At 41.5% G+C, this 26,617-nt stretch overlaps 2 protein-coding genes across 2 annotated transcripts in view; one reads left to right on the top strand and one right to left on the bottom strand.

Annotated features, from left to right (window-relative positions):
* Positions 1–25,093, bottom strand: part of ARHGAP11A (Rho GTPase activating protein 11A) — a 54,104-nt gene extending 29,011 nt beyond the window's left edge. Inside the window, exons 1-2 of the mRNA XM_014942069.1 lie at positions 24,893–25,093; positions 23,619–23,791 (exon numbers count right to left, since the gene is read on the bottom strand). Coding sequence (XP_014797555.1) covers positions 23,619–23,782 — 164 coding nt within the window. The 5' untranslated portion in view covers positions 23,783–23,791; positions 24,893–25,093. The remainder of the gene's footprint in view (positions 1–23,618; positions 23,792–24,892) is intronic.
* A 744-nt stretch (positions 25,094–25,837) lies between these two features.
* Positions 25,838–26,617, top strand: part of RASGRP1 (RAS guanyl releasing protein 1 (calcium and DAG-regulated)) — a 42,870-nt gene continuing 42,090 nt past the window's right edge. Inside the window, exon 1 of the mRNA XM_014941854.1 lies at positions 25,838–26,366. Coding sequence (XP_014797340.1) covers positions 26,335–26,366 — 32 coding nt within the window. The 5' untranslated portion in view covers positions 25,838–26,334. The remainder of the gene's footprint in view (positions 26,367–26,617) is intronic.

The following is a 26,617-nucleotide window of genomic DNA, read 5'->3' as shown; positions in this document are numbered from 1 at the left end:
AAAGGGGGAGATAACCTCAGCACATTCTCCCCATTTCTCTTCAGTAATGTCTCTTAAAGTGGGCACCAGAATCACTCCGATGATACCACACTATTGTGTGACAGAGCATGCACAGATACGCGGCAGAACAAGTTCTCACTAAAGAAGCATAAACATATACTAGATCCTAGGGTGGCTAGCAAGGTCTTCATACTTTTTATGTAACACATATTTAATAGTTAATAGACGCTATGACAAAAAACACTGTAGATGGTTTTGTTTTAAAAAAAAAAAAGCTAAAGAAAATTATTTCACATATCATGAATCAGCCAAGTTCTGAAAATATATGTCGGCGTAAGGTATATTGCTCCACATTGATGTACCATAAGACAATGGTTAGCATAAGACAATATAAGCAGAAATTTCTCTTGAAATATAAATGAAAAATTGTCATGATTCAGACAGGTGGTTTCCCAGAAAAAACTGTTTTCAGAGAGAATGAAAAAAAAAAGCAAAAAAAAGCACCAAGTCTCTCTGGCTCCTGGGTGGTATTGAAATCATTCCTAACAGATAATCTTTTGATATTGTGGACACTGGTATTAATATACCTTTCTCTCTGATTCCTAGCTTTTTCTTCCAAGTCAAACAGGATTTTGCCAGTTTTGCTCAATGTGGCATGGTCAATGCAGTTGCAGCTTCTGGTTCCCACATTGCTTGTCCGGCTTCATTCCTTGTTTTTATATCAAGGTGAAGGTGAGATGAAGACATGATCTTCCAAAAGGACATGATATTCACTCTATCCAATAACTTGGATGAGTCAAATAGCATTACAATTTGAAAGAGTTTGGATCTGAATGACACTTCATATTTTAGCCCATTTTAAAGTTTTCAATACTTAAAAATTTGCCACATAGTCAGTATGTTCTCAGAGAGAGCTTTTTTAGCATAGAGATACAAGAATATATATTGAAAGATTTAACTATGATCAATTGAGAAGACTACTGTTTAGCAATAGCTTCAAGAAAAATTTTATCAATTAATCTCACTGTTAAATGGTCCAAGTTATTAAATGTAAGATGACCTCATTAAAGTGACACGATTATAAGGGTCATTCTTTTGTCAAGCAGTGTTTCCATTTAATTAAAATGTTCCTTTATTTACTAAGCCACGTGGAATTTCTGGTGGTTTTATTCAAATGCATTAAAATGGTAGACCTGCTGAACTCTCTTTATCTATATGTTTTTCAGCCTAGAACAACCAGTCATACCTATATGCAATATATGAACAATAAGTATTATTTCCCATTAAAATAATAAATTCATTCAGAGAAGTAATAAGTGCTTATCCATTGGTAAACCTTTTAAAAAATAGCTTTTAGCTGATGAGAAAACACCTCACAGGCAAATTTTATACATTTTTAATGTTTTATTGCTTTCAAAATTTAGTCAGTCAGTTCCATTTAATAGCTGAATATTATTTGTCTCTATATAGCAGTGCCTGATCATTTTGCCATGCTACTGTCTCCTTTTTAAAAGCTATTTCTCTAATGGCCTTTGATGTTTCCTTACAGAACTTTTTGTTCTTTTCCTCTCTTTCCATTTTAGTTCCAACACATACTCAGGCTGTAAAGGGAACATCTATTTAAGATCTCTTCAGAACCTAAGGATATGTATGCTTCTTTGGGTCAATGCTGAGTGACGTAGCGTCTTCTTTAATCAACCATTACAAAGCTCAGAAACACTGTCGATAACTTCTGAAACTTTATGTACTTATCTGCAGTAATCTCTGAAAATTGCTTCTTCCAAATCATTACTCCTTTGCACTGCTGCTGAAAGTTATATAGTGGAGATTGTCTCTTGAATACATAATTAAATATTGAATGCAAGGCAACTTAGGCTCTCACTAAAAGGGCTTTTTTCTTTGGCAAATATATGCATTACATTTGTCTTGTGAGAGTGAAAGTAGATCAAAATAGGAGGATGTATCATCTAGTCTGTTCTTGCCTTAGTTTTTGACACCCTGTAGGAAAACAATATTCATGCCTGTGCATTATCTCAAGCACTCAGCAAGAGATGATCCTAATTGGTTATAGTGTTCACCCAAGAGCAAGAGAGAGGTCTACATCCCTGGTCTTTCATCTCAGTGCTGTGGAAATGAGAATACAGATGATTATTCTAGACAGTAGGCTAGAGTTTAATATTGATTTTCGAATTGAATTTTTAAAATCATAAGTGTTACTTATATGCTTAGGTGGCTAAATTTAAAGTAAGCAGTGAATCATGGAGGCTACAAGGTACAGAATTGTTTAGGCATAGATTTTGGATAAGAAGGTTGTAGTTTCCCATTAAGCACACATGGCATACCACCTCAGCCAATAGGCCATGTAGTTCCTTCCTCCTCCCCTACTGTGATATTGTTTCTATTTTTAAAGACCGTGTATTTATTTGTTTATATAACAAGGGACACATTTGTGACTTCCTAAAAGACAGCAAATAAATTACTACTCAGAGAGGAGAGGGAAAGTGTGGAAGAGAATGAAACGGAAGCATGATTCTAATAGGATAAATATAGCATTAGGTGAACCAATGCCTGGGAACTTTTTCCGTAAGAAATGTGGTTTTGTCTTCTCTGCTCTTGTCTTGCATCCCTCAACTAATTTGTTCAATGCGTTAAATATAATTCTCAATTGTAGAATTTCTTAAAAAAATGTCTAGTCCTATTTGTCAGGTGTTACATGCCATACAAACAGAAAGGTAGAGTCTATCTGTTAAAGAAATGTAAATTTTTCATGACACTTTTCTTACTGGGTAAGCCTTTACTTCACAGGGAACCTTGTCTGCACTTTTAGCTAAAATGAGAGGAAAAGAACTTAGAAGTTTTCATCCTATGGATTTACTATTTGAAATATAGGTGATCCTCTACACAAAAGCCTGCATTGAGACTGGGACTTCAGCTGTTACTCATTTAGAATCCATGTTTCAATTTCTATTTGCTTTTATTTTATTTATTTATAAGTTTTCCCCATTTTCAAACTAGAAAAGCATTTTCTAAAGCACAAACCTAGCCTATAAATGAGCTAAAGACTTCTAGATGTTGCAATGTTGTAGCATATAGCATTTACATCCAAGTTAGGTTAGTTTAGTTAAATAACTTATTTAAAATCCGTCTGTCACATGTGCCTTTTCCAGACTCAATAAAAGACCACACTTGTGTTGGCAAGTAAGTTGGTGAGCAAAATTTGAATAGACAAAATACAAAAAGATTGCAACATGGATTAATCTTTAAGCAGCTCTTCCCAGTTTCCATAATTAAAGTAACTTGAAGGGCTATCCTTCAACTTACCACTCACTGCTGAACACTAGGTAAAATCAAAACATGGGCACTTGCCTTACATGATACCTATGAGAAGCATATGCAAAAAGGAAGATAATTGTTTTACTATAATTAACTCATCTGCTAAAATTTCCAGGTTTTATCTTCTCTTTGAAAGGAATGGTCTCAAAAGCATGCTTCGTTAAAGCATGTGACAGGGGAGCTTGATAGAATACTATAACATGATGTTCACGAAAATGCAAATTCTGGCTTAAATCCAAGACTTCAATAAACATCTGAGAGAAAAAGAAAACACTTCTCAAATGCACCTGTGCAACCCGCAGCACCTTACAGTGTGAGAAAAGTTCAGGTCTGACTGTTCAGGAATTCTGACTAAATAGAAACTACTTGCACATGACTGAGAAAGAAAGTTAAAGAAGAAACTGGTATCTGGTGATGAGATTAATACTCTCCTTTCTGTCAGATTTTACAAAATCACTACCTGACAGGCACAAAGATTTCCCAGAAGCACACTTTAAAAACACCTATCATATCACAGTTTTTAGAAGCACTCATACAGGCTGTGTCAAAATCAAAGCAGAACGTGTAAGGACAGAGTAAAACCACAGCTTAAAAACAACATTCCTGCCTTCTTGTTTTGTTTTGTTTTTTTTTTTAAGTAGGGCAGTAAGTGCAATGCTTACAGGTTTAGTGTTTTGTAAGTGTTACAATGCTTATTATTTACCCTAATAAAAACTTACTTTTTTTTGTTTCGAACTAGTGAACTGCAACTATTTGGGCTGAAATTCTTCATGCCACTTCTGTAGACTGAGAAGATTAAATAATAGGATCAATCTATGCACAGCACCAGTGGATATGATCAATCTTTTCACACTTTTTTACATTCATCAAGATGACGGCGTGGATTTGCCTGCCCTGATTAAAACTTGTTTCGTCTGGTAATTTTGTAATGCCTACAGCAACTTCTACTGAAAGCAATTCACAGTTGAATTCTCTTGTCTACCCAAGCAATGGTCACACATCTAATGTCCAACACAGACACACCCAGAAGTCCCTGTTCCACAATACCGTGGCTTGAGGAGCTACTGAGTTTGATTATTCCTGGACTCGTGCGGTGGCGCATGCACCCCTTCTGGGTTAAGCAACAGTTTGTGAGTCATTCTGTGAACTGGAGGACTTAACGGATTTATGTTAGAAAGAAAGAAACCATGCACAAATAAGGCAGATCGGTTGGTTGACTGAGTTCACAACAGAGTGCCACAGCCAGCTGTAGGGGTACGAGGCAGGGGATGGGAACTATGGCACGGGAGAAATGAATGTCCAGGCATGGGAAAGACAGCAATGCCTTCGACTGGCATCACCACTGGAGCAAGCCCTCTACAGCGCAATTAGAGCCTGGGGAGGCTAACCTCCATGCTGAAACTCAGGGGATAATATCAGCGACTGGTAGAGCAGCTAATAAATTATATTAATTCAACCATATTGTCTAGCTAAGTCCTTTGCATAAGTTGCATATTGGCACCGTTTAAGTGTCACCTCTTAACAGTCACTGTGAGGTAAAACATTGTCTCTATGAGTTAGGGACAGATCAGCTTAAACTAGTGTTGTAGAACATAATGGAGGATTTTTTATTAAATTGCCTCAATCTACTTGAGTATCACTCAAGATACAGAAAAAAAAGAAAAGGCACCTGTGGTCTGACTTGCAAATGAGCCGAGTTTCCTCAGCGGAAGTTAGCGATAAGTATGACTTGAATATAAATTTCTAAGTACTTGGAAAAACAGATTATAGGTATCTTAGGTTGGACACCCAACATTACTTGATTTAACTGTTTGGGTTTTACTCTCAGTACTGTGGTATTCCATATATACAACATAAATGGTTTTTGTTTCAAACTTTACTAAAACGAATTAAGTAATAACAACAGAAACTGTAAAATGGAAGGTGATTATTCTGTATTCAGTGCAGACTGCAAGAAACTGTACATAATTCAAGGAGCTGTATACAGCACAAAGTAACAAACTGTTCATAGGACCATACAGCTATCAGACCTAAATGATGCTATGGGTCACTGAATCTAATTTCCTGCAATTACAGACAACCACATAATCCACTCCTTTTCCTAAATGTTCCAAATTGGTTCTAAGGGTTATTTAATTGTTTGCCCATAACAGGAGAAGCCATAACCCAGCCATCTCTGGATTTTACTGACCATTTTGCCAGAAACTTCCAATGCTCAATCTGAATTTATTCCTGGGAAGTTGCTACCTGTTCTTGTGCTAATGTTTTCCTTTAGAATGAAATTTCATATATTCAGCTAAATGAACAAAGATTTTATGACGGATTTGAACACAGCAGAGAAATGGAGCACCTTCTTCCATAACATTTTTTTCACTCTGAATTAATCTTTCTCGAGTTTGGATAGCAAGAACTATTGTAGATGAGATAGGTCCTGTACATCATATAACACAACTGCTTTCCAACACTATTGTAACCAATGCCATCTAGTACACTTGCCTCTTCCACAGCTGTGTCACACCGCTGACTCATAAATCGTTCTGTGATCAACCACTCACTACAGTTGTCCCCACCACAGCTGCTTCCAGTCAGTGAGCTCACAAATTAACAGAAGCTCTCAGTATTAGTCCCGAAGAGTACTTCTACTTCATACTATTAAATTTTGTCCCTTGTATATTATTCCAGCCCTTATAGTCATCCAGGTCTTCCCGGATATTGCATCTTTCATCCGTGTTAATGATAGATGTACTTTTTGCTTTTGGCAAACTCAATTATCACACTCTTGTATCTCCATTCTAAGCTTATTAATGAAATTATTAAACAAGACTGACCCTTGAAGAGCTCCAGTAATCAAACTCTTGTAACAGCACTTTCCCTTTCAATACCACTTGTTATCTTCCCTTTTAGCTAGGTTCCTCCCTTGCAATATCATGCTTTCAGTGATGAGTGAGCATTGATTATTATGTGCAATGAATGCTCAGCCATTAGGCAGGAGTCCTGCAGAAATAATATGTTCTTATTTAGGTAAACACTGTCTATGATGCTTGTTTAACTAGAGACTAAAGTAAGGATTTATATATATATTGAGAATCTTTTTAATAATCAAAATAGTCTTTTTCTATTGCAGTAACACTATTTGCAAACACTAGTTGAATCTGATACATAATACTAAGAGGTTTGGTGCATTAAACTCTAGTTTTTTGCTGTTGTTGAGGCAAAAGTTTCATAAATGATGAAGTATTTTTGATGTTCCATTTTGAAAAATCATGCCCTGTTTCATTATTGAGCTAAATTAAAACCAATTGAAAAGCCTCAAATGTTACATGGAATAAATGAATAAAATTCTTAATGACCCACAGTGAAGTATTTTTTGTGAATCCAAACTAAGAAAAACATATTTTGAGTGAAAAAGTCTTTTGGATTGACATAAAATGAATGTACTTTCTGTTTGTTTTGATTTTGCAATGGAATTAAAAAAAATAATTATTTAACCCATCTCTACTTTTATAGGAAGCATGAATTCTGGTCTTCTCATATGCTGACTCCATCTCTTTGCAGGTTGAGTGATCTTTTAACACAGGTTTTCCAGAATGCAATTTAAAATTAAATAGCAGTGTGGCAGAGACAACTCTGGTCAACAAGGCCAAGTGCCAGGTCCTGCACTTGGGTCACAACAACCCCATGCAGTGCTACAGGCTTGGGGAAGAGTGGCTGGAGAGCTGCCGGGTGGTAAAATGACCTGGGGATGGTGGTCAACAGCCAGCTGAATATAAGCCAGCGGTGTGCCCAGGTGCCCAAGAAGGCGAAGAGCCCCACCTCATGTGCTGTGTTCAGTTTTGGGTCCCTCACTGCAAGAAAGACAATGAGGTGCTGGAGTGTGTCCAGAGAAGGGCAATGAAGCTGGTCTGGAAAACAAGTCTTGTGAGGAGTGGCTGAGGGAGCTGGGGTCGTTCAGCCTGGAGAGAAAGGAGGCTGAGGGGAGACATTATTGTTTTCTACAACTACCTGAGATTGTATTGAGGGGGGCTCAGTCTCTTCTCCCAAGCAACAAGTGATAGGACTATAGGAAATGGCCTCAAGTTGCACCAGGAGAGGTTTAGGTTGGATATTAGGAAAAATTTCTACACTGAAAGTGTTGTCTATCATTGGAACAGGCTGCTCAAGGAAGTACTTGAGTCACTATCCCTGGAGGTATTTAAAAGATGGGTAGACATGGTGCTGAAGGACATGGTTTAGTGGTGGACTTGGCAATGTTAGGTTGATGGTTGGACTTGACGATCTTAAAGTTCTTTTCCAACCTAAATGATTCTATGATTCTATGACTGCATCACACTATCCACAAGCATAAATTCTGGAGAAGGCTGGGCTAATGGACGAGTGATAGCACCTGCAAATGTCCCCACTCTCTGCAAGAAAGCATTTCATGCAAGGACAAACACTGCCAGGTGCATAAACAAGCCTGTAGTTCTAAGATGAAGACATAGACACATGTATCAAAAGTCATATGCATATTTCAGGTAATTTTTTTGTACTGTTCCTCAGAAAAAGGTAGGAGAAGCTTGAAGCAAGGGTAAAAAACAATTATAGGCAAGCAACAATGTTGACAAGAGTGGGACAGTGGGGAAAAAAAATAAGTCAAGGAAAATCACCCAGGAAACTATTGTATCACACGCATATGGCAGAAATAAAAAGTTGTTTACTGAAACGGAAGAAAAGAATAATTGTCATACCAATCAGTTAGGGATTGTGTACAATACAACTCAGTATTTATTTGAAGGCATAAAATGTAATGCTGTTCTGCATAATTAACTACTGGCAAAAACATGTATTGAAATGATTGAAAAACCCTACATGTTTGTTCATTATATACTTTAAAAAATATGTATTTCTAACAGATACTTTATATGTCAGAGTGATTACATGTACCCTAGCAACCAGGATGTTATTGAAATTCTACATACAAGCACATGAGTCATTTTAAGAGACGTAGTAAGTCTAATAACGAATGTTTAATGAATGGCAGAATCAGTAAGCTACAAGCTAGATTTCATAAATGCGCAAAGCTTGGTAAATTAATTTTGTTCGTAAATGTGCTGATAAGGAAGGATAAATATCTGTGCTATTTTTTTCAGAGCAATGTTAAGTAATATTTTCTATGTTGTTATTTCCCGTATTTATCATCTGAAGCTTTTTACAAAACAACTTCACTTATCTCAGTTGTAAGGATTTGTTCTAAAAACATGCATCATATCTCTCTTATCCTGCCCAAAATCTGAAAGAGTCTTCTCTACTGCTGTGTCTATGACAAGTGTCATATATCTAAGTTACAGAAACATTCATAAAGTGTATTTTATATGCCTTCCCCAACAACAGCTTCCTGATGCTTCAGCTCTGATCTTCGATATACAGAGGCATTACCCGTTTTTTTAAAACAGTTTTGTAGTTACCTCAGACAATTTGTATGATGTGCTGCTTCAAAGATCATCATGAGGCATTTGAAAAGAAAAAAAAAAAATAGTGGAAATAGAATTAAGCCCCAAAGTAAAATTTCTTTCTACCTAGGGGATCTGAAAAGGTCCTGTTTCATGACAGTACTGTTGTGTTCATTACAAGGTTTAACCCCAACTACTTGGGATTCTTTCCTAAGCAGCAGTCAAAGTACAAAATAGCTTATTATAATGTCTACAACAACACATGATGGAAATATTTGCTTAAGTGAAAAGTAAAAGCACGCTTTTTTTTAAAAGTCTTGCTTGAAGTACTTATATTATATAAATGCAAGGTTGAGGTTGAAAGAGCATTGATGCCTTCTAGAATAACAGTTCTCATATTCCTAGTACAGCCAACATATTTGCTTCTCTGTACTTTTCCAACCTCATCAGTTTAACTGTACTCATTGCTACTGCGTTTCATGCTAATTTGCATAGAGAATCAGTTAATACCACCTTAAAGACTTATTTTATCATTCAGCTGTTAATTGATGCTGTTTACACTTGTCATATCTTATTGTCAAAGGTTTTGTTCTTAAAATCCCCTTTATGGATCAGGGACAAATTCTGATTAGTTATAAATCAGGTAGGAAAATTAATCAAAAGTTTCTGAACATTGGAAATTCCTAGAATAGTGCATGAAAGAGAAATAGGCCTTTGAAAACACACTGTACCTAAGGAGACCTAAAAGTAATTGGAGGAAGGAGGTGGCTTTGACAATAAAACTTGTTACTGATTCAACATAAACAGAGAATGATAGACATCTAATCCAAACTAAACTCAAGTTTCACTGCCTGTTCCTCATAATTTGCACGGGATCACTGTTATATTAGTCCAAAGCACAGCACACATTTTTCATGCAAAACGAGACTATGCCAGTTATGGTTAAGCCAAAGATGGCTTTTTAACAGTTCAGAACCTTTACTTACAGACATTAAACTTGAAGTACAAATCCACTCTTTAAGTCTCTGCTGAAAGAAAAGCAGAAGTAAATAGCATCCCGGGGAGGCAGCGTGAATGAAAACCTGTCACTTTTTCTGATGTAACTGAATCTGGGGTGTGGTGCGCGCTTACTGTCTTATCACAGAACCCATCCCTTGGGCTGTTTACAGTAAGGTACTGAGCAAGCCAGGCTTTTACAGTTCTTTTGAACTCAAAAAATTCTACTACAGTTATCAGCTCTTGCACCACCAGCAACACCAAGACTAGACAGAATTTCTCAATGTAGTTTTCATTTTCAATTTAGAAAGAGGAAAAATAGCTTAGACCGTAATTCACTTTCAGGATCCTTGCATTTTCAAAATAGCCAAAGAAAGGAGTGCTTAAGAGAAGAAGAAACTAGTAATTTGGATTAGTCCTTCATAAGGAGTAATTTATTTGATTTTTTTTTCTGCTTTTACACAGATTCGACGGAGTTGGAAGGGACTTCTAGAGATCATCCAGTCCAACTCCCCTGCTAAAGCAGGATTGCCCAGAGCACATCACTCAGGACTGCATCCAGGCAGGTCTTGAAAATCTCCAGAGAAGGGGACTCCACACCCTCCCTGGGCAGCCTGTTCCAGGGCTCTGTCACCCTCACCGTGAAGAAGTTCTTCCTCATGTTTGAATGGAACTTCCCATGTTCCAGCTTGTGCCCGTTGCCCCTCATCCTATCACTGGAAACCACTGAAAAGAGTCCGGCTCCATCATCCTTCAACCCGCCCTTTAAATACTTGTAAACGTAGATAAGGTCTCCCCTCAGCCTTCTCTTCTCAAGGCTAAAGAGCACTAGCTCTTTGAACCTTTCCTCATAAGGGAGGTGCTCCAATCCCTTAATTGTCTTGGTTGCCCTACGTTAGACTCTCTCCAGTAGTTCCCTGTCTCTCTTGAACTGGGGAGCCCAGAACTGGACACAGTATTCCAGTTGTGGCCTCACCAGTGCAGAGTAGAGGGGGAGAAGATGATCCAGAAAAAAGAGATGTTTAAAATCATCCACAGAGTCGGTAAACAAATCCTCCCTAATCTGCAGGAAGACTTCAAAAACTTAGCTGTAAACAGCCCTGTTTTCTGGTGCATTGATGACTGAAGTCCTCAGATGTTGTTTCTGTTCTGGCTAATTATACAATAATCAACTAGAGGAATGCTGCACCATGTACTTGAGTTGATTTTTATAGAGTCCTTCATGGGAATCAGCACGCTAAGCACTGTAGACATGGACAAAGTGCATGCCTGACCGAACTGTGTCTAAACAAGCAAAAGGGGAAATGGGAGACGAGAAACTGAACAAAATTACACAACTGACTAATAGCAATCAAAGAAATCAAGATTTCCTGCATTTAAACCCAATAAGCAGTATATCAGGCTGCTTTTTACGTGTAAAAGTTACAGGGAAAACTAAATACTCCATTTTTTTACCTGCTAGAATGTGGGTAGCATATTGGATTAGGAGACACAGTTTTGAGTTCTCTGGTTTTGCCTCTTGTTTTCAGCCCAGTTTCCTAAGGAAATGAAACTTGCGCAATCACGGTGGGTGTGTATGGGTGCCTGTAGAAACTTTTGAACTTGTTGCCAAACTGTAGCTAAATTGGACACTAAATATTGGTCTCAAAGATAAAGCAATTCAAAGGTATCTCTCTCAAAGGTGATGTAATACAAACCTGGTGAAAATAAGGGGACAACTGTAGGTGCCAGACTTTAGCCTGAGAAAAGAAAATTCATGTAATATAAAGCATACTATTTTAGTATTGATGTTAACAGAACCACTCACTGACCTCTTCAGTGAGGTTTTAGAGTTTTCCCCAGTATCAAGGAATTTATTAATTAAAAACCCAACAACAAAACGGAATCTCATGAAACAATGCAACATTAGGAACTGCAGCTTAAAGGAAGAAAGCCAAATACAGTATTATTCATAATAAAATAATGAATTGGAATAACTGCTTATGCATGAGTAGCACAAGGAACTCTCCTTTCAGCCTGAGGGTATCACATCTTTATGAATAGCGCCACAAGACCATTCAGATTTCCTCTGTGCTTCAGAGGGTAAAACTGGTGGTAGCAGAAAGCCCCACTGCTGTATTCAAAGGAAGAAGGAAGTAAGAGAGATGAAAACTGGAGTGAAGCTATGTTCATGATTGAGATTATTTAGTTAGTGATCTCAGGTGTTATACTTAGGCAAGGTCTACTCAAAAATATCAGTGTAGACAAAGCCTCATTGAGGCTCAAGGAAGGCAGTGCAGAATATGCAGTTTGAGCATCTGTCTCATGTTGGAACTTATTTGCTCCTTTACAAGCACTGCTCCTCTTCCTAGCTGGTGAGATACCTGGCCAAGCGTGTGTGAAGGAAGCTGGAGAGAGGGTACAGATGTTTAATTTGCATCCTGCTGAGCAGGTCAGAAATTTTCTTTCCCTTTTTAAAACACGGGTTCCAGTACATTTCAGTTTTCCACCCTCAGTTACGTGAGCAGCCGTCAATCCAAAGCACACAATTTCCATTTTGTCACATGCCTTCACTCAGCATAAGCATAAAATGGAAGGACAGAAGCTGAAACTCTAAGACCTTTTTACATGGGAGGGGCTAAGAAATGTTTTTATTCTGGTTGCTATAGTAATGAATACAGAAAAGGCTGATTGCACAATCACTGCAATTACACATTTCAAGACAGTGGTACTTTCAGACAGTAGTAATACAAATGCAATGCAAGACAGTACTGTAATCAAGGAAAGATGGAAGCACAAGTCAACAACATGCTTACGATGTATTTGTCACCTTATGATGGCATATTTGAGAGAGGAAGGCTGGCTCTTGGGTAAGCATCAGATTTTTCACATCTAAATTCAGTATTTTTCTCTTCCACAGCTTTCTTTTGTGACATTGACCTGTCATGCAGTTCAGATCCAGTGATGCAGTGTTGAGTAAAAGTTATGAGCAATAACAGGCCATTTTAGATGCTTGGCCATGGAGCAGAATCCAGAACCTTAAGTTACTCAGATTGACAACAGGCTGCATTCTGAGCTGGGAGCAGCTGAACATAGTTTATTAATGTAATTTCTTCTGAGAGATCTTATCTTAAATTACATCATATGAGGCGCATAAGTGGTCTTTGGTGAAAGGAAGCACTTCTTTTACTTGACGTTCTGGAATCTCTCCTCAAGATAGGCTCCTTTCCAAGGCCAGAGAAGTCAACACACTATTTTTGTAATGTATTTAAATTCAATGGCTCAGATGCTAGGAGCCCTCATGGAGATGTTCTCACTCAGAGAGAGTGCTCTAGCACTTGTGATATCATTATATGAGACACCTAAGATCAATTACTTCTGCTGTCTGTGGAAATTAAAATATTACCTCCCACATCTCAGTGGAAAAACATCTTAAATGCCAGGCTATAGGATATTTAAAAGGGAAGGGTGGTCTCACACTCTCCTATTCAATAATTAAAGTATCTTGTGTGCATAGGGAATTCACACAACAAACATTAACACAAACAAATACCAGAACACTCTACTGGGAAGGGGAGAAATTAGGTTCCGTTTCTGTTATTATCTAATATTAAGTAGTCCTTGGATCAAGCAACATAGCCATAGGAACAAACAGCCTATTGATTTTGATTGCTAGAAACTTTCTAGCTTGTCCAGAAATAGAGCTTTAGATGCCACCAGGTTGAGGAAGCCGCTGTGTCAGGGTATTAAGAATTTTAACTTGGATCTAAGGAATCTGGAATACAAAATACTATATGGACTGAGATGTCAATCTGGATGAACAGTTGTCTGTTAGAAAAATGACAATATCGGGAGTTCCCTACCTGCCCCAGGTTCTGTGTTATTAATTACACTTAAACTGCGAGAAAAGCAGAAATTACCACCATATGGCCATATTAGGTAAAAATACAACTGACAATGATTTAACAAATTTAACAAACAAATTTAACAAACAAGTCTTCCACAGCTTTCTTTTGTGACATTGACCTGTCATGCAGTTCAGATCCAGTGATGCAGTGTTGAGTAAAAGTTATGAGCAATAACAGGCCATTTTAGATGCTTGGCCATGGAGCAGAATCCAGAACCTTAAGTTACTCAGATTGACAACAGGCTGCATTCTGAGCTGGGAGCAGCTGAACATAGTTTATTAATGTAATTTCTTCTGAGAGATCTTATCTTAAATTACATCATATGAGGCGCATAAGTGGTCTTTGGTGAAAGGAAGCACTTCTTTTACTTGACGTTCTGGAATCTCTCCTCAAGATAGGCTCCTTTCCAAGGCCAGAGAAGTCAACACACTATTTTTGTAATGTATTTAAATTCAATGGCTCAGATGCTAGGAGCCCTCATGGAGATGTTCTCACTCAGAGAGAGTGCTCTAGCACTTGTGATATCATTATATGAGACACCTAAGATCAATTACTTCTGCTGTCTGTGGAAATTAAAATATTACCTCCCACATCTCAGTGGAAAAACATCTTAAATGCCAGGCTATAGGATATTTAAAAGGGAAGGGTGGTCTCACACTCTCCTATTCAATAATTAAAGTATCTTGTGTGCATAGGGAATTCACACAACAAACATTAACACAAACAAATACCAGAACACTCTACTGGGAAGGGGAGAAATTAGGTTCCGTTTCTGTTATTATCTAATATTAAGTAGTCCTTGGATCAAGCAACATAGCCATAGGAACAAACAGCCTATTGATTTTGATTGCTAGAAACTTTCTAGCTTGTCCAGAAATAGAGCTTTAGATGCCACCAGGTTGAGGAAGCCGCTGTGTCAGGGTATTAAGAATTTTAACTTGGATCTAAGGAATCTGGAATACAAAATACTATATGGACTGAGATGTCAATCTGGATGAACAGTTGTCTGTTAGAAAAATGACAATATCGGGAGTTCCCTACCTGCCCCAGGTTCTGTGTTATTAATTACACTTAAACTGCGAGAAAAGCAGAAATTACCACCATATGGCCATATTAGGTAAAAATACAACTGACAATGATTTAACAAATTTAACAAACAAATTTAACAAACAAATTTAACAAAGTTGAACAGCTTAAAATTAAAAGATTCCATTAAGCAATTTTTCAAAGTATCAAAAAAATTAGAAGAATTTTAAAAATGCAAAAAAACATAGCATTTAATCAGTCAAAAGATAGCACAAGGACTTCATATAGTGGGAAGTTTTTGTTGTTTTTCAAAACATATTCCATAAACTAATTGCACAGCACTTTGAATAATTGTCTTGTTAAATAATTTGCCTTGTGAGAGCCAATGAGAAAGACGAGATACAAAGAAATAAAAATGGAAAAAGAAATATTTGCACAACAGATAAAATGAAAGTTAAAAACAAACCAAAACAAACCACACCACATTCTTGTCTATACATAAATGGCAGAAAAACGAAAGAAAGGCAGCACATGACTGAGATAAGCTTGTTAAATATCTGGGGTGACCTCCTGAATTTCCTTTTATCCCTGATGTTTCCAAAACCACTCAGATTATAGTTCAGGGAACATGAGGTAAATTATGGAAGTAGTGTTGAGGGATACAAACAATGCTTGAAAAGGCGGCTACATAGTAATTTGAAATGTATATAAGTAAATGCAGGGAGTTAAAATAAAACGTGAAAACAAAAGAAAAAATCAATGAAGTCACTCTTTCATCCCCTTGTGGTATACCTAAGCACGTGCTGCAATCTACGCAGCTCCAAAGGAACAACTTCCTATGGAAGCAAGTCAAACATTGAAATTGTATCTGTTTATCTGAGCATCATCACCACAACTATTAGCATAGCACAATCTTGAAAATTTGTATGAAATGAAGTGGTCTAGCACATCTCCATACTTGCCCAACTTCTGACAGTGATGCACAATGTCGTAAAGTCACCATGGCATGTGAATGCTTCCCACTGGTGGGTCAAACCGAATCCGCAGCAGCTGCTGCATAAATACACAGTGTGTCAGAGAAATCATAAAAGCTAGGTAAAATAGATATAAGGTTCTGAATCTCAATCAGCAATTGATTGAGATTCAAATCACCTACAGGGTGCTACTGTCTATTTCTTTGCCACCTGTCCTGCAAAAAAGCTGAGGGATCTACAGACCTATTTAGTTTAAGTGTTTGAATTATTTTTTCATCACAGACTGAGACAAAAGCACAACCTTCCTGCCTGAATACAAACAGTTTGCACCATGTAATAGTGAGTGGAATATTGATAAAGTCTGACGTGTCCATTTAAGCTAAATTTTCCTACTTTACTGCCTTTTCTCTCTGCTGTGGAAACATGCAATAAACTTTTTTGTCCACACTCTTAAATAGTATTCTGCAACTAGTGTGGAGAATAATAGTGTTTGGCATGTTTTTAAAAGTGATATAAACTAATCTGCATTAAGAATACTAGTTCAGTTACTCTGACCCAATGCCTGTTTGCCATTTTAAAATAAAGAGTGGGTTTAAATGTGTTTGCTGAATTGCTGCCCAAATACCTTCAAATCATGTGACTATTGATATGGAACTAAACATTGGGTTTGGTATATATTCGCAATTACATCCTATTCAGTACCGCTATAGCTACTCTCCCTGATTAAAAATGAATCCAGCAATAGATAATGTTTCTAATCCAGAAAAGTGACAGCAGCCCTTGACAATATTGCTATTCTGAGCAGTCCTTTAAAACAAGAAAAAATATGCATTGCTTTAAAGCTTGGAGGTTAAGGAGCTTCCCAGCTATAAAACTGGGAGGAGAAGGAAAAGATCTTAGGAGTTCGGGAAAACCTGCAGGATTTAGGTCTAAGTAATTGACATTTCCCCTGTATTCATTTTACATCTAGCCACAATAGACTACAAATTAAGGTGATCCATTATCTCTAGTTACTCAGAATTTTTCTTAGTTGCATTAATCTGCCTGATCCTTTTCCCAACATAATTTATTGCAAAGTGTCTATTAAATCCAGCAAACTGAGGTACAGGTCTTACATTCCCTTCACGTAAGTAGAAGTCTGATTGTATCAACATAGGAGGGTTAAGTATTCACCTATAAAGAGTCTAAGCATGGTTTTGCCAGTATTTTTGTCACCCACCTCTTCGAGGTATTTTCTTCATTCTTCTTAATATCCCTAAGAATGATAGAGACCGACCAGCACATTGACCTATCCTGATGATATTCTTCAGGGATATTCTTCAAGGTAGAAATTCAACGAAGTACTGTTGTGTGTAACAATTTTTGAAGACAACTATGTAAAACAATAGGATTTTTTCTAACTAGCTCCAAATATATTATGAAATACCAGTTTTGTTCAACTGAAAAGGCATCAAATAAATTCTTCTTCAACCATCCTTCCTTCTGGAATACAAGCGGAGCAAATAGACTCCAGCTCATATGTATAAAGACTAACTGAGAACAAGACAGCTCATGAGATATAAATGGGGTCCTAGAAAGATTAATCTTTCCCTTAATGCATACATACAGCTGGTAAACTTGCCATTTTCAGCCCACAACTAATGGTCAACTTACTGTTAATCCTTATATCAATAACAACAGACACAAAGACGTGGGTAGCCACTGCTATTATCTGCAGCCACGCTGCCTTTGTTTTTAGCCCTGTTCTGTCCCCCAGCACCAAGGACTTGGTGGGTTGCTGGAATGGTTGTGAGGGAAGATGCTCTTCCTCCCTTCTCCTCTCACTTCCTCTTGTCCCCAGCTGACACGCACTGACAGAAACAGAGCAAGAAAATCCCTGTGAGAAAAGAGCATTTCCCTTAAAGCAATGCAAAACAAAAAAATCCTTCAGCAGAGGAAGAGTATGGCCCTTCTCTATGTGGCATCTCATATCCACTTACACTTTCAGGACTTAGTCCAGTGATCAGTTCAAATCAGCACAACCTTGCACTTCAGGGTGAAATCCCCCTGGAAAAGGTTCCTGCCCTGCAGATGAGATCATAAAGGGCAGGGAAACACCACTTCCTACACACGCACATCCTGTGAAACCCCTGTGATTACTCCTCATTGCTCCTCACCTCAACTGTCACTCTTGCTTCTTCACACAATCCCTACTTTGTCACTGGAAATAACAAGCACAAAATCATTAATACTGGCCTCCACTGCTGCAGCAGCAAAATTTAATTCTGCCCATTCAGTTTGGAAATTTTGAAGCAGCTCCGTCAGAAACAAACCACGTGGAAATCACATCTACATTTCTTTCCAACTCGAAGGAGCACTGTAATTTTAGCTATTAGCTAAACTGAAAAAATTTAAGTGAATATTACATTAAAGAACCCTCCTCCCCCACCTTCTGGGAGCCTAACTTTCATCCTGTCATACTTTCAAAGGGACTGTTATATCCACAACAATTTATCTGTGAAAACACTTAAAAGAGGTTACAACAATGCACTTAATGTATTTCTAGTGAGTGGTGTCTTGCCTCTTGCTGCTGACCAAGAGATATCCTGTAAAGGAAGTAGCTAATCACTGTCTCCTTGGAAAATGTTTACAAAGGGACGTTTGGGATGATGTTATCTACATCCTGTTTAAGTAGCTGTTTTGTTCTTCTAAAGCAGATGGTGAACCAAAAAGAAGCATTCTTAGTAGCATTGTTATGCTTTTCCTTTCTGTATCTTGAGCCTAACTGTTCCTGTTCTTTCAAGGGTACCAGCTGTTTTTCACCTTATCTTTCCATACTTGATACACACACAAGTTAAGAAAGAAGGTGTTGCAGCACGGTTTGTGTTTTGGGGGGAGGGAGAGAAGAAAGGGAAGCAGATTCATTTTTTTTATCAAAACCAATCAGTAAATTGTATGTACACAGAAGAATCCTAAAGACCTGAATCAAAACTGATCAAATAAATACGTTAATTCTGAAGGACCAGAAAGGAAAGTAGACTTTCCTAGCTGCGGACTACCGGAGGGAAGTAGAAGTTATGATGACAATCCTCCTGGACTCACTTACAGTAAATGAAAGCTTTTATGCCAGAATTAAGTGTGCTTTTCGTTTTAGTGACACAGAACACAGATTTCAGGTAGCAGTATCAATACCTTTCACTGCATATTGCACTATTATAGTATCTCAAAGACAGCCCCACTGTGTGCTACTTCCAAAAGAGCTGGACATCAATGCAAGGTAGGCAGATGATCAGTGCTTACTGTATTTCAGCATTCTCCTTAATAGGAAAATATCCACATCGTTAATCAGTAGAAAGGCTGAGGTTATTTCTTCCTAGGACTGAGCCTCAAAAAGCCACACAAATCAAAGTCTGCATCTACTCAGAAGAATGCTACCAGCTAATAGTGTTTTCTGACTTACCAGACTTGATGTTTTTATCTATTATCAAGATATGGCTTCATGGCTTTTCTTACCGGAACAATTAATTTAGTCCACTGTTATTTTAAGTCTTCCAGAGCAAAAATGACAACAAAAATCTAATAGTTTCAGTTACACATAGCTGACAGTGCAAGATTGCTGCCAATCAGCTTGCAAATTATCTGTACAAACAACTCATGATAAACCTAGACATGGTCCTTAAAGTAAATTTTAGACTCTTTGATTACTTTTAACTCCTTTAGTTAGAGTACAGGGTGAAAATACAAAGAGGAGAAAACAAGTTACTAAAAATTACAAAATATCTACATTTTCCTGCACTGGCTCAATTCTGTGTCTGAAGAGAAGAAAAAGGGAAGAGGAATTTGGCCATTTTGGGAGGGATTAATCTCTGCCAAGAATCCCAGTCAGGGTACTGATGAAACTCAGGTACCAGCACACTGTTATGCACTGCCTAGTACATATATCCATCTACCAGTGTGAAATTTCTTGGACTGAATGTGAACCCTCTAACTAGGTTTGCAAAATCATGCACTTGTGTATAGTGTGCATCACTCTAATATATGAGCACTTTCACAAGCATGAATGTACTTATTTTCAGAGTATTACTAAGCAATTGGATAAATTCTCACCAGCACAGCTGTAGGTCAAGAAAGGACTTTATCAACCATCTTTGTGCAGTACAGTGAGATTGGTTTTTTCCATTTAAAATGGGGAGCAGAGGCACAAGGGAAAAGCCACCGAAGTTGTGGTACTAGAAATGAGACAATCAGGACTTTTCTTCCAAAAAACTAATTAGCATCACTTACTACTTTGCCTTATCAAAGTAAATGTTATTATTTAATTTTCGCTAGTGAATGCTCAGATTTTTGCAAATTCCAAAACCTGAGGAATACAGTCAATAAATAAGTAGAAAACTCTTTTCAGCATTGCTGCTTCAAGGGCAAGGGGCTCTAGGACAGTCCATTGAAGATTCACAAGCAGTTTTAAATTATCTCAGCCATCAGACCAAATTTTTACTACTAAAATCCCCTTTCTTTAGGGATTAAAACTGTCTACTTTCTGTAACCAAACACAAATACAAATTGTGTTGAAAGTAACAATGTTCTTTGTTATGCCTTCTTATTTGCTCCTACTACATACCCACACTACGATCTGAATGATGCAGAGGTGCTATGAAAGAAATTGTATCTTGTTGCGTAGTTAAAGGAAATATTGACTTCCATACACACACAACGAGGCAAATGAATCTCCTAATTTTGGGTTACACAATTTTTCAAGAGGCATCTCTACATGGTAACACTGTCATAACTGCTGTGGCTTAAGGAAACAGGCAAAATAAGACGTATAGGTAGAAATAAGGCCTTTTATTAGACTGACTAGTATAATATAGGAAAAAGTAGACTGAGTTTCAGATGTTGCTATTTTTAAAGTTTAGTAAAGCTTTCGACGTAATTTCCTACAATATTTCTGTATTCAGTTTGGGACACGGAGGTCTAGATGGGTGGACAACTAGATACCAACCTCGTAAAAAGCTGTTTGACCGGTTAGGCTCAGAGGGTATGGGTTGTACTCTAACTGGAGGCTGGCAGTGAGTAGGGCAGGGAACTACCCTGAGACCTGCTCATTTTAATACTTATCAGCAGTCTGGGAGAGGCAATGAAGTGCACTCTCCTCAAGTGTGCAGGCAGCGTCAAATTGGGATGACAATTCAGTACACTTGAGGGCAGGGCTGCCATCCAGAGAGACCTAGACATGCTGGAGGAATGGGCTGATGGGAACTTCTATGAAATTCAGCAAGGTCAAATGCATTGTTCTGCACCTGGGAAGGAAGAGACGCCTCGCACCATTGGAGGCTGGAGACCCACCAGCACTGCTGAAAAGGAGGTGGAGGTCTTGGCAGGCAGCAAGCAGCACACGAGCCAGCAGTGTGCCTTGACAGCAGAGAAGGCCAAAAACACCCTGAGCTGTATGCACAGGCGCAGAGCCAGCAGATTGAGGGAAGTGATTACACCACCTCTGCTCGGCACTCTTCAGAGTAAGTCCAGTTCCAGGCTCCCCAGCACAAGGTGGACTTTGACAAACTGGAGTAAGGTCACCACTCCACTGAGACTGTCAGAGGCTGGAGCACTTGCCCTGTGAGGAGATGCTAAGGGAATTGGGCCTCTTCAGCCTGGAGAAGAGATGGCGTCAGGGTGGGTGTGATAGCAGACTGACACTACTTCTGAGAAGGTTATTGAGATGGAGCCAGCTTCTTCTTGGTAGTGCATGGCAGGAGTATGAGAGACAACCAATAAACTGAAACAAGAAAAGATCTGCCTGAGTGTTCACTGAGAGTGGTGGAGAGCTCATGCCTGGCAAATAACCTAAGAACGCTCTGGAAAAATCCAAAACCAGTGAGATCAGGTACTACATGCTAGGTTCTGCAGGGAAGTGCTTGCTAGTAGTTCTAGATCTGCCTGAGAATTTGCCTTTCCTCTTTCATGAACTCTGGTCTTGAATCTTTTCCACCTTGTTCAGCTCAAGGCTGACCACTGGACATTAAAAAGTTTAACCGAAACAACCTTTACAGAAGAAGTATCAATAAAGAGGTAGATTGGACAGGTAGATCTGTTAGTAGGACAGCTACTCCCTTCATAAGATGTCTTGCATATAATGTACACAAACCTGTGGTCCTTAAACATAAGAAGGCAGTGGCTACTGGGTGCTCTCAATGCCTTATGTTCTTACAGAAAAGCTGGAACCTCAGAGGTACCTTATTGACAACCCAAAGTGCTCAAGTAAGATTAGTCCAGTCTTTTTCAACCTGACTTAAAGATGATGTTTTACAAGAGCATTCACAATCTTCTTAATTTACTATCCACTCCCTCAATCGTACAGTCTTACAATTTCAAGTCCCATTCTGCAATCATGAATATGAGTTTTATTGCCTCCTACTTATAAATGAAAGCTGGAGTTGTCCAAAAAGTCACACTAGAACATGCACCATTGAGGGAAGATATTTGTGGTAGTCACAAAAACTGGCACTGTTACTGATCACATTGCAACACAAAGTGGAACATTCCATCCCTAGCCACTATGGCAAAGGTGCATCAAGAGAAAAATAGCAAGAGAATTACCATGGTCTGATAGCCTCAATGGGGTTATCAGACCAAAACCTTCACTAGCACCACAACTTTCCAAAAATAGAAATGTTTGATAAATTAGTGAAAGCACCCAAAGCCTAGATCATCCTGATCAAAAGTTATGACCCAGGCTTGCAGCAAGACACTAGAAATGCTCTACTAGCTGTAATGGAAATTGACACTTTCACCAACAATGATTTTACAATGATCTATGTAAAACAGCTCTAAGTGAAAGTTATTGGAAAAATTTGTGATCTTGCTGTCTTGCCATTATTTGGTTGTGGCAGCAGTTGAGCTATTATGAGTGGGTGGCGAATCAAATAATTGACACTGTCTGGCAGAACATGGATCATTTTTAGTTGGGTTGGGTTTTTTGCTGTGGTTCTTTTTTGTGTGCAAGTCACCGAGTGGTTGTACAAACTCCGCTAGTTGGCCCATTGTAAAGAGCAGGAATACAGACCCAGGAAAGATGTCAAGTTAAATGAGCTTAAAGTATAGGTGAAAGAACAGCTCAAGAAAATTATTTTCACTCTGCTTCAAGGCCAACCTATGTTTGTGGACTTGCACTTAGAGGGAGAAAGGCATGTTTTGCAGTACAACAGAACTTCAAACATCTGGCTTGCTCTGAAGCAGTGAGTCTGTTCCTTCACATGGTTCCAAATGTGAAATCCAATTTATAAGTTACTATTGATGCAAGATCTTCCAGGAATCTGAGCACAACAGCATAAAAACGCATCACTGGTCAAGTCCCTTGGGAGCAATATGGCCCATGCTAGTCACTCTCACCTTGCAACTTTGTTAGCATGGCTCCTTTGGATCACAGCTTGTATTTTAAAGTAATCATCTACTGATTGAAGCTCTGAGAACAGTAGAAGTATCTTGCCTTTCCACAGAGCAAATCTCTGATCGTCTGAGGACACAAAACAGGCACAAATCTACTTTACAGTAGGAGACCATGTCATCTGAAGAATGTCACTTTCAAGGATCAGTATGTCAGACTGCTGTGTGGTCATGTAAATTGCAATTGGATTGTTGTATGAGATTGTGTACTGTAAGATTTGCACACAGAATACCTTCTGACCACAAAGCTAGAGAGCATTCTTTCTGTCAAACCTCCATTTATTGGTGCATGTATGCACACACATGAACTTCTCAAGGAAAACTTTGTTAAAGAAAATCAAAGACAGCTGGGATGTACTTCTCTGAAGTAGAATTCAGCCAGGAGATTGGCTTAACAATGTAATTGCTACAGATAATACCACAGACCACATGAGCTGTGGTCCTGAGTATATATTAATGTATTTGTATTTCTTTCTCAACCACAGTGACCTTCACTGGTTGACCATCACAAGCTAGGAATGAGCTTAAAACTTACTCAGAAGAATGCCACCTACTGAATCACTGATGTGATTTCCAGGAGTATGTAGGATTTTTCCTTTTCCCTGGAGGTCTTCAGCAAAGCACAGGTCAGGTGGGCACAGCTCCTCTTGTGATAATGGTGGCTACCACTGCCTCTGAGGAAATGCCAGTGAGCGGCGTCCTTCGCAAAATCCACCATTTGGGAGACCTAAAGAGAAATGTGCCCTGGTTGTTGTTCAGAGAATCGCTTTGAATACCTGAACCTTAGCAGTTAATCTAAAAAATTAAAGGAACAGTTTATGAAAACTGTCTGGAGCTCCGTGTGAGGTGTGACAGCATTATGATGCCTAAGTGATTTTTTAGAAGGTGAATTGAGCTCTCCGAACACGCTGCTGACAATGCAGCAGCCAAAGTGCCCTGTGACCCAGCACTTTTGTACTGTTCATTTAACTTATTTCTCAACAGAAAACCCACTTTGGTCAAACTGTGTTATAGGATTTGGGGTCACTTTGCCCATTTCGGGCTTTCTGCTCGCTAATTTCTCCTCAGAAGTGGAGGAGCTGTCACCGTCGAGTTGGACGAGCTCTGCGAGGCTGTTAATTGCGATACAAGGGCTATGCAACCCAAAGGCTCCCCTTTCCTTGCTCTGCGACTAAACCTGGGGGGGGAGCGTAAGGCGCCAATTAAGCACAGGGGCTTTAAAAACAGTAATGGTGAGGGTGGGTGTCTCAGTTTTGTGCCCCCCACCCCAGCGTTTACCGCCAGCTGCGGGCACCACGGCGGGGAACAACCCGGGCCGCTGACCCTCCGAAAGGCCTCCCGCCAGGCCCCTGCCCCTTCCCGCCCGGGGCCTTCCCATCCACTCGCCAGGGCAAGCGCTCGCCATGTCCCCCCCCGGCCCCTCCGACACCCCGCCCCTCGGAGAGCCAGCCAATCAGCGCGCGGGGGCCCGGGCCGCGCGTGGGTCCACCCCACCCGCGGTCACGTAGCCGGGTGGAGCGGGGGGGAGTGGGGTCCGGTGGCGGGGTGTGGCCGTGCCGGGGGCGGTTCGGCCCGCAGCTCCGCTGCGCTTGTCCCGCCCCGGCACAGGTGCCCCGGCGGCGGCTGTTCCCGGCCAGCGAGGGCGGCGGGCCGGCCCCTCCGGTTAGCTGCGAGGAACACGCGTGAGCCCCGGCGCCTCTGCACGCGTGGGGAGGGGGCTTGCCCTCGGGAGAGAGCCTGCCCTGCCCTGCCCTGCCCTAACGGGAGTTGGGCCGTGGAAAAAGTTGCGGCAGCTCTACAGCCTGGCGGCTTGAGCGCGTTTCGGTACCTGGTAAATCCGGCGGCTTCAGAGAAGAGCAGCCCGGCAGCAGCTCAGTACTTCCTTCTGCCGATAAGATCTGCGCTCGTCACGGGTGGCGGCTGCCGCCGCCGCTGCCCCACTTGAATCGGTTTCAGGCCCCTCCCGAGACGAGACGGGGAGCGGGAGAGCGGCGAGGCGGGCGGAGGCGATGCTCCCCCCGGCCCCCTCCGCCCCGCGTCGCCCCGCGCCCTGCGCTGCGGGCGGAGCCGGCCGGGCGGCGGAGCCGCGGCTGCCACCGACATGGGAACCTTAGGAAAGAGGAGAGAAAACCAGTGAGTTCCCCCTTGCTCTTCGGGTCTCGGGGTGATCCGGGGGTGCCCGCCCCGGGGCGATGTGCGGCCGCCGTGGTGCTCCCGCGGCGGGAATTTCTCCTCAGAAGTGGAGGAGCTGTCACCGTCGAGTTGGACGAGCTCTGCGAGGCTGTTAATTGCGATACAAGGGCTATGCAACCCAAAGGCTCCCCTTTCCTTGCTCTGCGACTAAACCTGGGGGGGGAGCGTAAGGCGCCAATTAAGCACAGGGGCTTTAAAAACAGTAATGGTGAGGGTGGGTGTCTCAGTTTTGTGCCCCCCACCCCAGCGTTTACCGCCAGCTGCGGGCACCACGGCGGGGAACAACCCGGGCCGCTGACCCTCCGAAAGGCCTCCCGCCAGGCCCCTGCCCCTTCCCGCCCGGGGCCTTCCCATCCACTCGCCAGGGCAAGCGCTCGCCATGTCCCCCCCCGGCCCCTCCGACCCCCCGCCCCTCGGAGAGCCAGCCAATCAGCGCGCGGGGGCCCGGGCCGCGCGTGGGTCCACCCCACCCGCGGTCACGTAGCCGGGTGGAGCGGGGGGGAGTGGGGTCCGGTGGCGGGGTGTGGCCGTGCCGGGGGCGGTTCGGCCCGCAGCTCGGCTGCGCTTGTCCCGCCCCGGCACAGGTGCCCCGGCGGCGGCTGTTCCCGGCCAGCGAGGGCGGCGGGCCGGCCCCTCCGGTTAGCTGCGAGGAACACGCGTGAGCCCCGGCGCCTCTGCACGCGTGGGGAGGGGGCTTGCCCTCGGGAGAGAGCCTGCCCTGCCCTGCCCTGCCCTAACGGGAGTTGGGCCGTGGAAAAAGTTGCGGCAGCTCTACAGCCTGGCGGCTTGAGCGCGTTTCGGTACCTGGTAAATCCGGCGGCTTCAGAGAAGAGCAGCCCGGCAGCAGCTCAGTACTTCCTTCTGCCGATAAGATCTGCGCTCGTCACGGGTGGCGGCTGCCGCCGCCGCTGCCCCACTTGAATCGGTTTCAGGCCCCTCCCGAGACGAGACGGGGAGCGGGAGAGCGGCGAGGCGGGCGGAGGCGATGCTCCCCCCGGCCCCCTCCGCCCCGCGTCGCCCCGCGCCCTGCGCTGCTGGCGGAGCCGGCCGGGCGGCGGAGCCGCGGCTGCCACCGACATGGGAACCTTAGGAAAGAGGAGAGAAAACCAGTGAGTTCCCCCTTGCTCTTCGGGTCTCGGGGTGATCCGGGGGTGCCCGCCCCGGGGCGATGTGCGGCCGCCGTGGTGCTCCCGCGGCGGGGCTGGGGTGGGTTTCCGTGGGGAGCGGTCGTCGGGGCGGCTGGGGCTCTGTGGGGGTCGGACGGTGCCCTCCCAGGTGGGAAGGAGAGGGGGAAAAGAAGCGGGAGGGGCGGCGGTGCGGGCTCCGGTTACCTGCGGGGCGGCCGGCGGTGTGCCCGGAG

The sequence above is a fragment of the Calidris pugnax genome, unplaced genomic scaffold (genome assembly GCF_001431845.1).
Source record: "Calidris pugnax isolate Ruff unplaced genomic scaffold, ASM143184v1 scaffold56, whole genome shotgun sequence".
NCBI lineage: Eukaryota > Metazoa > Chordata > Aves > Charadriiformes > Scolopacidae > Calidris > Calidris pugnax.
This window is presented reverse-complemented; position numbering and strand designations above follow the sequence as displayed.